General features: G+C 40.7%; 1 protein-coding gene across 2 annotated transcripts in view; it reads left to right on the top strand.

Annotated features, from left to right (window-relative positions):
- The window catches only part of QSER1 (glutamine and serine rich 1), a 36,225-nt gene that overhangs the window by 8,014 nt on the left and 15,456 nt on the right, over positions 1-12,755 (top strand). For both annotated transcript variants that reach the window (XM_085223841.1, XM_010710684.4), the window contains exons 2-4: positions 4,790-4,902; positions 5,898-6,059; positions 8,184-11,870. In XM_085223841.1, coding sequence (XP_085079967.1) covers positions 4,790-4,902; positions 5,898-6,059; positions 8,184-11,870 — 3,962 coding nt within the window. The remainder of the gene's footprint in view (positions 1-4,789; positions 4,903-5,897; positions 6,060-8,183; positions 11,871-12,755) is intronic.

Here is a 12,755-nt window from a genome sequence, read left to right as displayed (position 1 = left end):
CTTTTCCTCTGTTAAGGAGTGACATGCGTTCAAGGAAGGGATCACGTGAACGCTGCAAACTTGTGCTCGTTCCAGCAATTACCTACGTATAATTTCCTGCCTCGGAGTTCAGTTCTTGGAAGCTGTCACCTTGGCCTTGGAAAGCAAAGAAGTGAGGAGTGTTTCCTCTGGTGAGTACTGCAGGCATTCTGTGTCCGAGCGCCAGCAGTCTCAGTCGTGGGGGCTGTGGGTCAAAGTGGGAAATGAGATGAACTTAGAATGCAACACTCTAATGGAAGTGCAGCATATTAGAGCTTTATATATTCTACACTGAACGGGTAGCCTGTCACAATCTTAGAAGTTAAGAATGCGAAGGCAAGTTGTGAATGAAACAGGACCATGCATTTTGCTGTAACATAATACTATTGAAGTCTAACTCTGTGTTTTCCGTCTTTTTGGAAGCCTTCTATCTTGCAGGATGCCTTAGAATGCTGTCAGCTCTTTGTTTTGTTACGTGATAGTTCAAAAACAAGGCAGGCAGATGCAATGGATGTCTGCTCTCTGTGCAGTAACGCCCCACCTATTCCCTTTTAAGATGTATCAACTTCAGGGGTACTTTTCTAATTTCTCAGTGGTGGGCTTCGTTTTTCAAGCATCAGATTCTTTTTCCTTCACAGATACCATGATTGTTCCAGACTATTAAAAATAAATATAAATGTATTTGTGCAAATATTGGTTGACTTTCAAGTATAAAGGGTCATCTCTTGTGTAGTCCAATGAGAGAACCAAGAGAATTTAGATACAAGGTGTTGGCTCTTTTTCATTTTTTCTTGAACCTGCCAGCATTTGAAAGCTTTGAACATTGCTCTCGCAGCATTGTTTTTTGTTGTTTTTTTTCTTCTTAGTATGTTTGAGGCAGGCCAGCAGAGGTGAAAAATTGCACATCGTATGCATTTCTAAGTAACAGAGCACTGAGGGCAGTCGGAAAACCAGTCTGTGGACTGAATAGGGATTTGTTTTCCTTGCATGGGTACTAAGTGCTTTTTAAAGCTTCAGAAGTGCATTGGCCTATCGGCTGGACAGCACTGATTAAAAAGTTATTAGCAGCATTGAACTCATTTAAGGAACTATTTTCTTTCCAGGCAAATACCTCAGTTCTTTATGATTTTGCTTTCTCAGCCATTGGTGTTTTCTTTCTGGTGTTTGCTTTTTAAATACAAGATCCGACTGATTTTGGATTAAATATGCCTACTTCTGGCATTGCTTTAATGACTGTGGCAAAGTCCTGTGACTCCATCACTCCATCACTGAAATCACTGTTAGAGCTGAAGCGCATGGCAGCTGAAGGCCAGTGCCATCTTCCATTGGCCCTCCATTTCATCTCTAATAAATGTGATGTTTCCATTCTTTCTGCCTCCATAGGCTGTTGTGAATCTTTTTATCTTTTTAGAAGAGTATTTTTAATATTTAGAAATTAATTGGTCTGTGCTACTTGGCACTTCAGCAGCTTTGCTTTCAGGCTCTTTACTGGGATCACTGTTGTCTATCTGAAGAGCTACCCGAAGGGAGATGCTGTTGCAAAGTGTCTGAGCTTTGGGATAGATGGCTAAGAACTTGTGTGTTTTTTGTTTTTTTTTTTTTTAAATATAATTTAATTCAAATATACTTGAGTTAACTCGAGTCCTATTTGCCCTATTTCACAAAAATCTCAAGTCAGATAAAATGCAAATTGTGAGTTCTAAGCTATTTTCTCACCTATATGAGGATACTGGTGCATTTTTAATCACTTTAGTGATTGAGTTATAAATTGTCTGTGTGCCTACTCATCTTCCCACAGATCAGGACACTTGTGTAGTTCTCAGTAAGCCGGAGGTGGGCTGCCCCAGATGAAAGCCCACTGTTTCCCTCGCTTACCTGGCATCCCATCGCTGCACGGTGCGTGCCGGGTTGTTGCTCTTTGTCTTGTTTAGGTTGGTGGTTTTGGACTTAAGGAGCTGTGCTGTGTTTTGGAAACAACTCGTCTTCTGGGTGTCCAGTTTCACTGTCAGAGCAGTCTTCACGGTTTGAATACTTTGAAAAGGCCCCGTGATCTACAGGGTTTCAGTTTTTGGAGCTGTTCTCATGTACATCAGAGGCAGAACTTAGAGCTGCCTGAGAACAAAAGGATGAAGTCTTGCACCCAGAGCTATCTTTTGCTTCTTCAAAGTCCTGATCTGTTTTTCATAGAAGCGTTATGTGTTTCTCTAGGACTGTAAATAATTGCTCAGGTACTAAACTTAGGGAAATAGGTTAAAATTGTCAACTGTAAAGAAAATTGATCTGGAAAATAAGGTAGAATGACGATTTTTTTTCTGTCAAATATTAAGTGAGTGAAGGTGCAAGTTTGAAGTGGTTTTATGTCTGCATTGTGTTGGGTATGGATACTTAGTGCAGAGCAAGACTGTTGGAAGAAAACAAGCAAGTTTCTAAAAGGCTACTATTCATCTTCATTGCTTATTGCGACTGCATTTTGTTTCCTTGCAAAAGTGGTGCTCCCATTCCATTTTGAAGTTAAGTAATGCACCTTTGGGTAGCATAAAGCAAATAATTGTGTTGGCAGCTGAGGCGGTTGGCTCGTCCAATATAAGTCAGCACCTTCTGCAGTTGGTGACCTAAATTTGTATGAAATCATTAAGCTGAAGAGGGCCGTGGTAATAAATTACCTTAGCAGCAATATAAAAAGATAACGTGAACAGCGATTCAGGAAAGACTTAATAGCGGGTAATTATAAAGAGTTGGAAGTCAAGGTTGAGGTATTTTAGTGACAGGTACAGTGCAGAGGATACGCATTTTCTTCAATAAATTTGACTAGATAGCTTAAATTTTCTATCAAACCAAGCAATGTAGCTGATTGATAACAGAGTTACTGGCTCTCCTTGGCAAGAATGTTTTGATGGCATCTTTGCAGCAACGACAAAGAGCGATAGCTCTACGTAGGATATCTCTGATCTTCAAAGGGCCTTTTCGTTGAGCGTACTTTCAGAGGGAGCTACTTTCAAATGTGTATGTGAACTCTGTATTGCTTTCCAGCATAGTCACTTTGTTGTGCATTTGTGCACTATGCCAGTGGAAGGGAGAGAGAGGCTGTGATAGATGAGTGTTAAAGAGAAATGGATTTGGCCTCTAAATAGCAACTAATCATAACCAACCAGGTACCAAGAAATGTGAATATGCTTTCTTCAGGAAGTAATGCAGAATTTGAGTACAAGCGGGAACACCTGTGATATTCTAACAAACTGTGAAACCAGTGTATGGAAGGCTAGATGGCCATCGTGTTATTTGCCACGCTCAGTGAATTTTTGATAGGCGAATTACAGCCTGTGTAAGTTCATTTGTTTAAAGGTTACATTTCATAAGGAGAAACCCTGAGGCTGTAATCTTTCAGATTGCTATGCCTGTGTTTAGGATAAGCCTATGTAAACTAAAGGCATATATGCAGGCTTTTTGAGATAAGAATCTACATTCCAGCAACAAGTAATTATACAATAAACAATTAACTGTTCTAATAAATACAGTGTTTTTATTGAAAGGCAGGCTCGTGTTTGAGGTTGCGGTTGCGTTAACTGTGAGCTGGGCGTTTGTTTAAAGAAAAAAATTAAAAAGTCGTCGTATACTTGGATTATTCTCATGATAGAAATAAGGAGGAAGTTTATTCAAGTAGCGTTACTGCAATGTAGAGGTTCTTGTCGTTAACAAGTTTCTTGAGGTATAGTTCTGGAGTTATTTGGAGCTCGCTCTGAATTGAGATTTGGCACTTCTCTAAAAGTACATTTACTACTGTGAAAGTCAGCACGTGCAATTGGTAGAATGCAATTCCTGAGGCTTCTCGTTCTCTTTTAAAGAATTTTTCACTCTTCATGCTCATGCCTTAGCCTGGCATATGGAATATATGAGCACTCCTATCCTGCGAGCGGATGAGATGGAAGATGTCTGCTATTAGCACTGTTCAGGCTGGAAGCTAAACTCGAAGCCTAAGATGCTGTTACAGATTGGCTTCTGCTGTGAAAACGTGTAGAGGTCATGGTACTGTTTCAGGCTTATCAGATCTCCACTGCCTACTCTTGTCATCTTAATGAAATGAAGTAAATCCAGTAGTGTTGCCAATTTTTATATTATGTGGTGACTTCCACGAAAGTTTCCCATGATCTCATGATTCTTGGCGTCAAATGTTCCAGTTTTCCCTGGTGCAGAGCGACTGCCCCCTCATCCTAGGGGATGCAGAGGGTGAGTGAGGTCCCTCACAGCTATCTGCAGGGAGAGCTGTGAGTTTAGCTGTTGGTGTCTTTTGGCGTCTGGTTACAGCTGCATTTTGGACCTAAGCAATCTCATATGAACACTGAAGTAAGTATCAGCTACCCGTAATGTTAACATCAAAAGGCAAATTGTACTGGCTTGGATTTTCTCCGTTTGGAATTGCTGTACAGAGCTTGAAAGCGTTGGGATTTTGTTTTGCTTTCTGCCCTTTTTTTGGTCTTTTAAGTTAGAAAACATTAGCATTTCTGGCCAGGTCCTAATGTTGCTTGATGTTTAGTTTGCATTTCTTTATTTCTCGTGTTATCGCTTGTGTACCAGCTTAGACACTTGTCTTCAGCTTGCTTCCAGATAAGCCTGATCAAAACATGTTAATTTAAATGCCTAATTTCCGAAAACTGTAGATTGTTCACTTGCTTGTCACTTGCTGATGCTCTTGTTGACAACTTCGATAGTGTTGTAGCTGTACCTTTTCTCTATCGCTGCACGTTTTGTTCATGATGTTTAATTTCTTCCTTAGCTTAAGCTATGGAGGAGGACATCCATCACATTCAGAAACAGATCTTCTTCACAGACAGACATACACAGCTTCTCATCAGCTTCCTGGATACTCTGCTACACACCATCCCACTGGTAACTGTCTATATTATGAGCAAAAAAGTTTAGTTACTTAGTTTTAAGATGAATTTTTTAATCAGAGGGATTATTGAACAGATAGTAGCAAATGGTGTAAGGAAAGCTGATTGCGTAGTAAAAAGTTAACAGTTGGTTAATAGCTTTTATTCAAATGTCCAAAACAGAAAGAAGGGGCAGATCTCTGTAACTCACTGTGAGTTCCTATGTTCTTGCACTCGGATGATGTCATAGGCAGAAGGGCCAGACGTTGAGTTTGCCTCAAAGCCAGCTGCAGAAATCATGCCACTTCTTTTAGACTAAAGCAAATAGAATAAATAATGCAAGTAGCAGTGTAATGATGTAAGTACTTACGTGTGCAAATTAAGACCCAGTGCTGGAGGGAAGGTTAAAAATTATTCTAAATATAGTAGCAAGTTAAATTGTATTAGGTCTGTGTCAGCATCAGTCTGCAGACCCTGTAATCTTGGCAGTTTTTTAGCTACTCAGAGCTCTGCAATCTATGCATTACTTCCCATCCGACCCCCAGCCACCGAAGGGTATGGATAGCAGTTGTTGAAACAAGGAATGAAGCCAAGAGCCCATTTGTGGTGCCAGTCCCACTGGGAAGTGCAAGCTGCTATAAGCTGTGCAAAAGAAAAGATCAGTACAGGAAAGCTGAACCCATGTCAGAGAGGATTCTGAATGTTTAAACAATTAACAAGTGAAACAGTGAGAGAATATTTGTTGATTGACCTAAATATTATTTCAGAGCATCATATTTAATAGACATCTAATAATAGATATTTTAAAATGTATCACTAAGTTCCGGTTTACAGCTACGAAACCGTTAAAACAGTGAAGAATGAATGTACTTGAATAATGTTGGTAGTGTTTCATTGGTTGTTTTTAGTGGACTATGACTGTTTATCCTTTTTATTTGATTGAGCTTTTTATAAGAAGCTTATCTGAATTGTCTAATCGCTTTGTTTCGTTTCCTCCTGGCCCCTACATAGGTCTTTCAGGAATTTTTGATACTGGTATGCACACCTCTGGAAGTAACACTAAAGAAACTTCAGTTATGAATTTTCTCTCTGCAATTGAGTCTCGCACAGCTCAGACAGCCTCTTCAGGATCTACCCTCTTGCCACAGTTCAGGGCTCCTTCCTGGCAGACAGGTGAAAATTTTCTCTTGAAAAATAATTCTGTGGTGACTGTGATTGAACATTTGGGATTGTTTAAGACAAAAATATCCTACCGGAAAAGGCTACATCTTCCACTTCTTTTCCATCTTGATATTTAAAATCTCAAAATCAACTAAACTATATTAATCTCTTAACGGAAGATGTCTAGGAGGGATTTAGACGGGCAGGATTTAATTTTATCTAATTACTCAATTTCATTATCTGATGTTCTGTTTGGAATTAGTCTCCTTCACACCTTAGCAGACTTGTCATTCTCAGACTCCTATCCCTGTCGTAGTTCTTCTATTGATAGAGCCACTAGAAGTCTCTGGATAACTTTAGCCCATTTGTACACAAGTGACGACCAAGATTTCTCCCAAAAAGAACACGGACCGAGGCACGTGTTGCATTGTAATCAGTGGTTTAATTCAAAAATAAACAAATATGCCATCTTTTATAGCAGACTGACTGCCTTCTGTAAACTTGCCCCATCTGTCAAGCCTTCTGTGCAGAGCAGGAAACTTTGCATATTTGGAGCTTGCTATAGACAGCCACACCAAGCTAAGTGTTGTCGCTGCATCTGTGGTAGCTTCAAGTTATGCTTAATTTTATACAGGGATTGTGTGACTGTGCAGTGAATCAGAGCTACTCACTGATCTGACAGAAGGCGCTCTTCTTTTTTCCTCTAGTGGTGGGTTAGTTTTCCACTCTCTCGGTAGTAGGAAGGGAGGAGAAATGAAAATCAACAGTTCAAATAGGAATAAATTGTTCCCCTTTTTTGCCCTCTGGATGCCCCTACCTTTGTGTAGTGGTAGTGATCAGTAAATGAGAACACACTTGTACGTGATGTTGCAGTTTCTTAGAGCAGAAAAAGAAATGCATTAAAACACTGCTTATACTTTCTTACTCAGAAAGACCTTATTGTTGACTTGCGAAAAATACCTTCAGTATCATATCTCTTCGTATCGTTACGTGTCTTGAACTGAAAAGAAGAAACAAAGACCTTCTTTCGCAGTTTCATCTGACACTTCCAAAGTAATTTTGTGATTAAGTTGCAGAAGTATTTTATAATGAAAATTGAACTTTTTACTGAGATATTTGTCACAAGACAAACTTTATTTACTGAGAGGTTTTTAAAATTCTACTTACTCTCTAATAATCCATTACTAAAAGCTGTTTTAATTGTCCAAAAAGAACTGAAAATAGTCAAATTATATCTGAGATTTTACATTTTTCCACTTCACGTGTATTTGTAAATATCTCAGTGGAAAGAGATTGCTTTATGGATTCTTTTAGAAGAAACTTAATGTCTTTGAAAATAAATTGGCCTTTCTCATTTGCTTTCATGTACTTTAGAAGTAGTACGTAAACTTTACCGTACCTGCAAGTCACAGAATAAAAAAGGGAATTATATGAGTTGCTGCTGTGAGCGCCAGAGCTTACAGGGGAATTGTACACTATCATTTCAGTTACATAATAGTATAGTCTATTAGTAAACATTTAAACAAGTCTGTCATAGCATTGTTAGGGTACAAATAAGTGGTGGTGTACCCTTCACTTGGACATGAACTTTCATTCTATTGAAAGTTAAAGCCTTCCCATTAGGAATTACATACAGGTGTTCCATTATATGCTCCAAAATGGTGTTTCATATAAAGTGAGTTACAGAAGTATTGGAGAGAGTGAACTTGCTCTTTTAGTTCTGTATTATAGTTGGTATGATGTAATTTTGTCTGTTAACATTATAAGTGTCCAGAAGTTTTAATCAGTTGTCCTTTACTAGGAATTCCTTTTAAACTTGAAAGAGCCTTCAGTTTAAAAACAGAATTGTTCTTGTACCATTTTTTAATCCAAAATTTGCATGATAAAGATGCAAGTTACAACCCACTGCAGGTGTAGAATTTGGAATTCTTGCTGAACTTCACTTCTTGTTTGGAAATGACCCACAGTAAGTGCTTCTCTTTGTATGTTTTTTGTTGAAAAGCATATTGATTCTAGAGATTGTTATATTTATAAGTGTTTAAGATCTTGCAATGAAATAATTTATCGAAATGCAGGGTTTAACTTGTAAAGCTCCCTTACATTCTTTTTCCGTTTATGTTTTTTGTTTCTTTCCAGGTATGCATTCCTCAACAGCCACAGAACTATTTGTTACTGGAGCGTTGCCAACCTCTGGAACATTTCCACCGACATCTGCTTTATCGGCTTATCAGCATCCAAACACGTTCAGCAGTAGAAACTTTGCTACTTCTCCTTCTCTTACTCTTCAAGATACTACTTTCAGTGCTACATCAAATGGCCTCTTAACTACCCACGATCCTTTATTACAGATCAAAACATCACAAGGCACTGTTCCAGCTGCTTTGACATTTGAGCGCCTAGGCAGTTCTGTTTTAAGTACCAGCGTACCACCTCAGTCATCAACGTACCGTTCTGCTCAAGAATCTGCACCCCATCTTTTGCAACCTCAATTTAGTTTGCTGCCTTCAACCATTGGAGGAGCTCAGCAGGTCTCTCAGGCATATAGCACATCTGTCTTTACTGGTTCCACGGCTTCTATCGATAGAGCACTTCAGCGAGAATGTAGTGTTATTAAACACCATCAGCGGCCTTCAAGTACTCAGTCTGTTCAGGCTCAATTGACTGTTTCACAGCATTCCTTACACAGCTATTTAACGAGTACAAGTGGAGTTAATTTTCAGGATACGTGTAGGCACTCGGCATTATCCTGCAGTCCAGTTGGAGATGTTACTCAGGTGAGCAATGGAGGACCACAGCAGAAGACTTCTCAAGTCACAGTGGAACTTGCTCAGTCTTATGCATCTGCAGTTCCATCGCCTGGCTTTCCATCTGCTTCTGCAGCAAAAGTGAAAAACTGTTCCACAAAACAGCCTCCAAGGTCAACGAAGACCCCCAAACCTCAGAGCGTAGCTCCCCCTGTGCAGACACAAAGCTATGCTAAAACTGCACAAAACCAGAGTTCCGTCATTACAGGCCAAGCACAGATCTATTCTACAGCACAGCTGCCAAGTCTGTTGTCAGTCAGCCAGTCTCAAAATTATATTTCTTCCCAGGCTCAGAATGTGCCACCTGTCAGTCACTCGCAGGATTTCTCATCTAGCAAGGTTGAGAAGCTGCCCACGTTGTACAAAACATTGACTTTTTCTGGGCAGTCACAAACTATTACGTCTGATAGTCAAACTCTGAGTTACTCCTCAGATGAACAAGTTCTGACTTCAGTTCCAAATGAGAACTACTCTCCACAGACAAGGGAACTGTCTTCAGTCAGCCAATCTCAGAGTTACTCTTCTAGTCACTCTCAGGGTTTATCTCCAGTTAGCCAATCCCAAGTTAGCTTTTCATCTCAATCACAAGTTTTATCAGCTGTTAGTCCTTCAGAAAGCTATTCTTCAGGGCAGTCTTTAGCATTAACATCGCCTTCTCTTCCCTTTTCTGCCTCTCCTCGGATACAGACTCTTCCAGCCTCAAGTCCTAATCAGAGCTATATTTCTTTGCATTCTTCCCAGAACGCTCAGTCGCAAGAATCCTCCTCGCCACAGTCTCAAAAGTTTTTGCCGTCTGTCCAGTCTCCTCCTTTTGCACCCCCGGCTCACTCACAGGCGCTGCAGAACAGCAGGCCTTCCTCAGAAACAAAAACATACGTAAAAAGGAAATCGGACTCTAACTTATATGCATCGTCAAAACAAGAGGAAGAGTTGTCAATGCAGGATATGCAGGCTTTGCAACGACAAGCTTCTCTTGAATCTTCCACCCAAAGGCTAACCGATGAGGAGATCGGTGCTCAGGATGCATCCTATCGGGTCACAAAGGCAGATGACCGATACTCGCAAAGTGTAATCAGAAGTAACTCTCGTCTTGAAGATCAAGTTGTTGGACTTACTCTTCAAGGAACAAAGAAGGATGAGAGAATGGCTAATACTGTGGAACAGCTCTCCCAACATATTGGCCATATCACTAATTTAAGCCATGATATGAAAAAAACAGCTAATTTAATGCAATCAACGCAAGTAAATGTGAGTTCTAAAGAACTAAACCAGCAGCATTCTCTTATGCATAAGGTACATGAAAGTAAAGCTTCAGAGCAGCAAGGCCAGATCATTAGTACGACTCCGCAGGTGCAGCCCCATGCTTTAAGGCACGGTCATCAGCTGTGTTTGCCTGGTGCACAGGTGCTGCTGGAGTCAACCTGTGACTTGCAGATTCTGCATCAGTCAATCCTGCAGTCGGGCTTAGGACAAGCAAAGGTATCGCCACAAGTGCAAAGAATACAGAGTCCTCAACAGGTGACGCATCCATTCCTTCAGATGGATGGCCATATTATTCAAAGCAATGGGGGTCATTCTCAGCAGCAGCTTCATACTCAAAATTCAGAGGTAATGAAAATGGACATTTCTGAGCCCTCAAAACCACTACAGCAACATTTGGCAACGAAAGATCATTTTACTCAGACAAATCAACACGATTCAAAAAATCAGTTTGTTTCTCTTAGTTCAATATGTTTCCCAGAATCTATGCTTCTCAGTGATGAGAGGAATATACTATCCAATGTAGACGATATCCTAGCAGCAACAGCAGCAGCCTGCGGAGTGACGCCGTCTGACTTTGCCAAATCAGCATCTAACGAAGAGGAAATCCGGTCTGTTGAAAACAGTGAGGAGTCTAAAACACAGTTCCGAGCAATGGATGTAAGACACGTATCTTCTGGTTTCAATGCCTCGTCTGCTATAGTTGGGAAGCCAGCAGGCATAAATAATATTTCTCTTAATGGAGGCCAAATCACTATAAATCTTACATCGGTGTCAGCAATACAGACAAAAGCTGTGAGCCTTAATCATCAGCACATGGACGCTTCTGATCAAAGCCTACCAACAAGGATGACCTCTCCCACACTTGGCCCTGGTCAGGAGGAGCAAGAGCAAAGCGCTGTCCCAGTTAAGAAACAGTCTAGCATCAGTCGTGAATCTGAAGAAGATAACGATGTTTCTGCTGATGGTACGCTGAATGCAAGAGACCTAGACTTTGTTTCAAGCGGTAAGAGTCTAAGTGAAGAAAGTGCTGCTTCAGAGAATGATTTTAATATGAGTGGTGACGATGGTACAGTAGCAGGTAACCAGTCGAAGGGTCCATTGCAATCACTGCCTGTGCCCCAAAGTGGGGCTGAGGAAGAATGCCAAGATTTAAGTCAAGGGAGCCTTCAGAAGAAAAAAAGCAAAGGAAAAAGCCAGAACAAAAATGCTGCAGAAGAAGACAGTGCAATTCAGAAACAGATAAAGAGAAGTGGACAGTGTAAGCGTCAAAACTCGAGAGGAAATGACTCTTGTTTGATGTACTCTTCTCCTGTTTCTGAAAGCTGTTACGATACGTATCAGCATCAGGAAAGAATGAGGCAAAAAATTAAAGAAGTTGAAGAAAAACAGCCTGAAGTCAAAACAGGATTCATTGCGTCTTTTTTAGACTTTCTCAAGTCTGGGCCTAGGCAGCAGTTTTCAGCTCCAGCTGTCCGGATGCCAAACAGGACTAGGCGGCCGGTTTCCCAAATAGTTCGTGGCCCTTGCCTGCAGTCACCCACAAAGCCTGTGCCAGCAGCAGCACCTGCAGCTTCTGAGGTCGCCGGAGAAAGCCCAACCAAAAAAGCGGATGAAGAACTTAAGAAAAATTTAGAAACGCTGCCTTCATTTTCTTCTGATGAGGATGATTCTGTGGGAGGTAACCATGATCTTCAGAAGAGCATCTCTACTGCGCTGTCAGCCCTGGATGATTCTTCTGACAGAAAGAACAAATCAGGTAAAACAGTTGCTGCTCGTGCGTACGTTGCTGGATTCTGTAGCTGACGGGGTGGAGAAGGGGATGGGGGAAGAAGAATCTTGGCTGTCTTAAATGCAAGTAAATGTTTTGCCTTACTGTGTTTTTATTTGCAGCCGTAATTAAGAGTTGTGTTCAAAAGCTGTGCTCACTATGACTTAAGCTCATGTTCTCCACAGTTGGAAAACGTGTCAATACATTTTTTCACGCTGCTTACATAAGACTCTTCTAATGCTGAAAAACTACTTTACCCAGACTTGGAATTCTCTGTCTGTGTCTGTTCTCTCCTCTATCTCGGAATGCTCAGTGTGATTGTCATCCATAAACCTCAACAAACCATCACATCCAGTGGTTTTAGATGTATTTTCATAGCAAGACAACTAGTGAATCACTGCTGTCAGCAAAGGCTACGTTCTTCCTGGGCAGAGTTAAACGTTTGCTTCCTATGATGCTCCCAGCTGTACAGAAAATGTTTCTGAAAGCTTTTAAACTGAGCGCTGCTGAGTTAGCTAGTCATGTCTGAGATGGGAGCCCGTTCCTTTCAGCGGTGTTAATCAGGAGTGTTGTAGTTTCATGTTGATCTGTGGCTTGCAGAAGAACAAAAGCTGAGAAATGTCTTGGGTGGAAGGGCACACAGCAACCACCAATAACAGCATTGGTCAGTTTTCCATTTGTTTGGCTTTTCAGTTCCACTTGTATTACATCTGTGCTATCTGTGACACTTTCTGCAATCACAGCTTTTATTTGATGCTGATTTGTTCTGAGGTATTTTTGCCATACGCCATATTTTTGCCTAAGTAAAGCCTGTCAGTGAAATTCATTTTCTCTGGTAAGCAATTAAAAGCTACCCAGTTGATCACATAACTG

The sequence above is a fragment of the Meleagris gallopavo genome, chromosome 5 (assembly GCF_905368555.1).
Source record: "Meleagris gallopavo chromosome 5, MGAL_WU_HG_1.1, whole genome shotgun sequence".
NCBI lineage: Eukaryota > Metazoa > Chordata > Aves > Galliformes > Phasianidae > Meleagris > Meleagris gallopavo.
The sequence above is the reverse complement of the archived record's forward strand: the minus strand, read 5'-3'. Positions and strand labels throughout refer to the sequence as shown.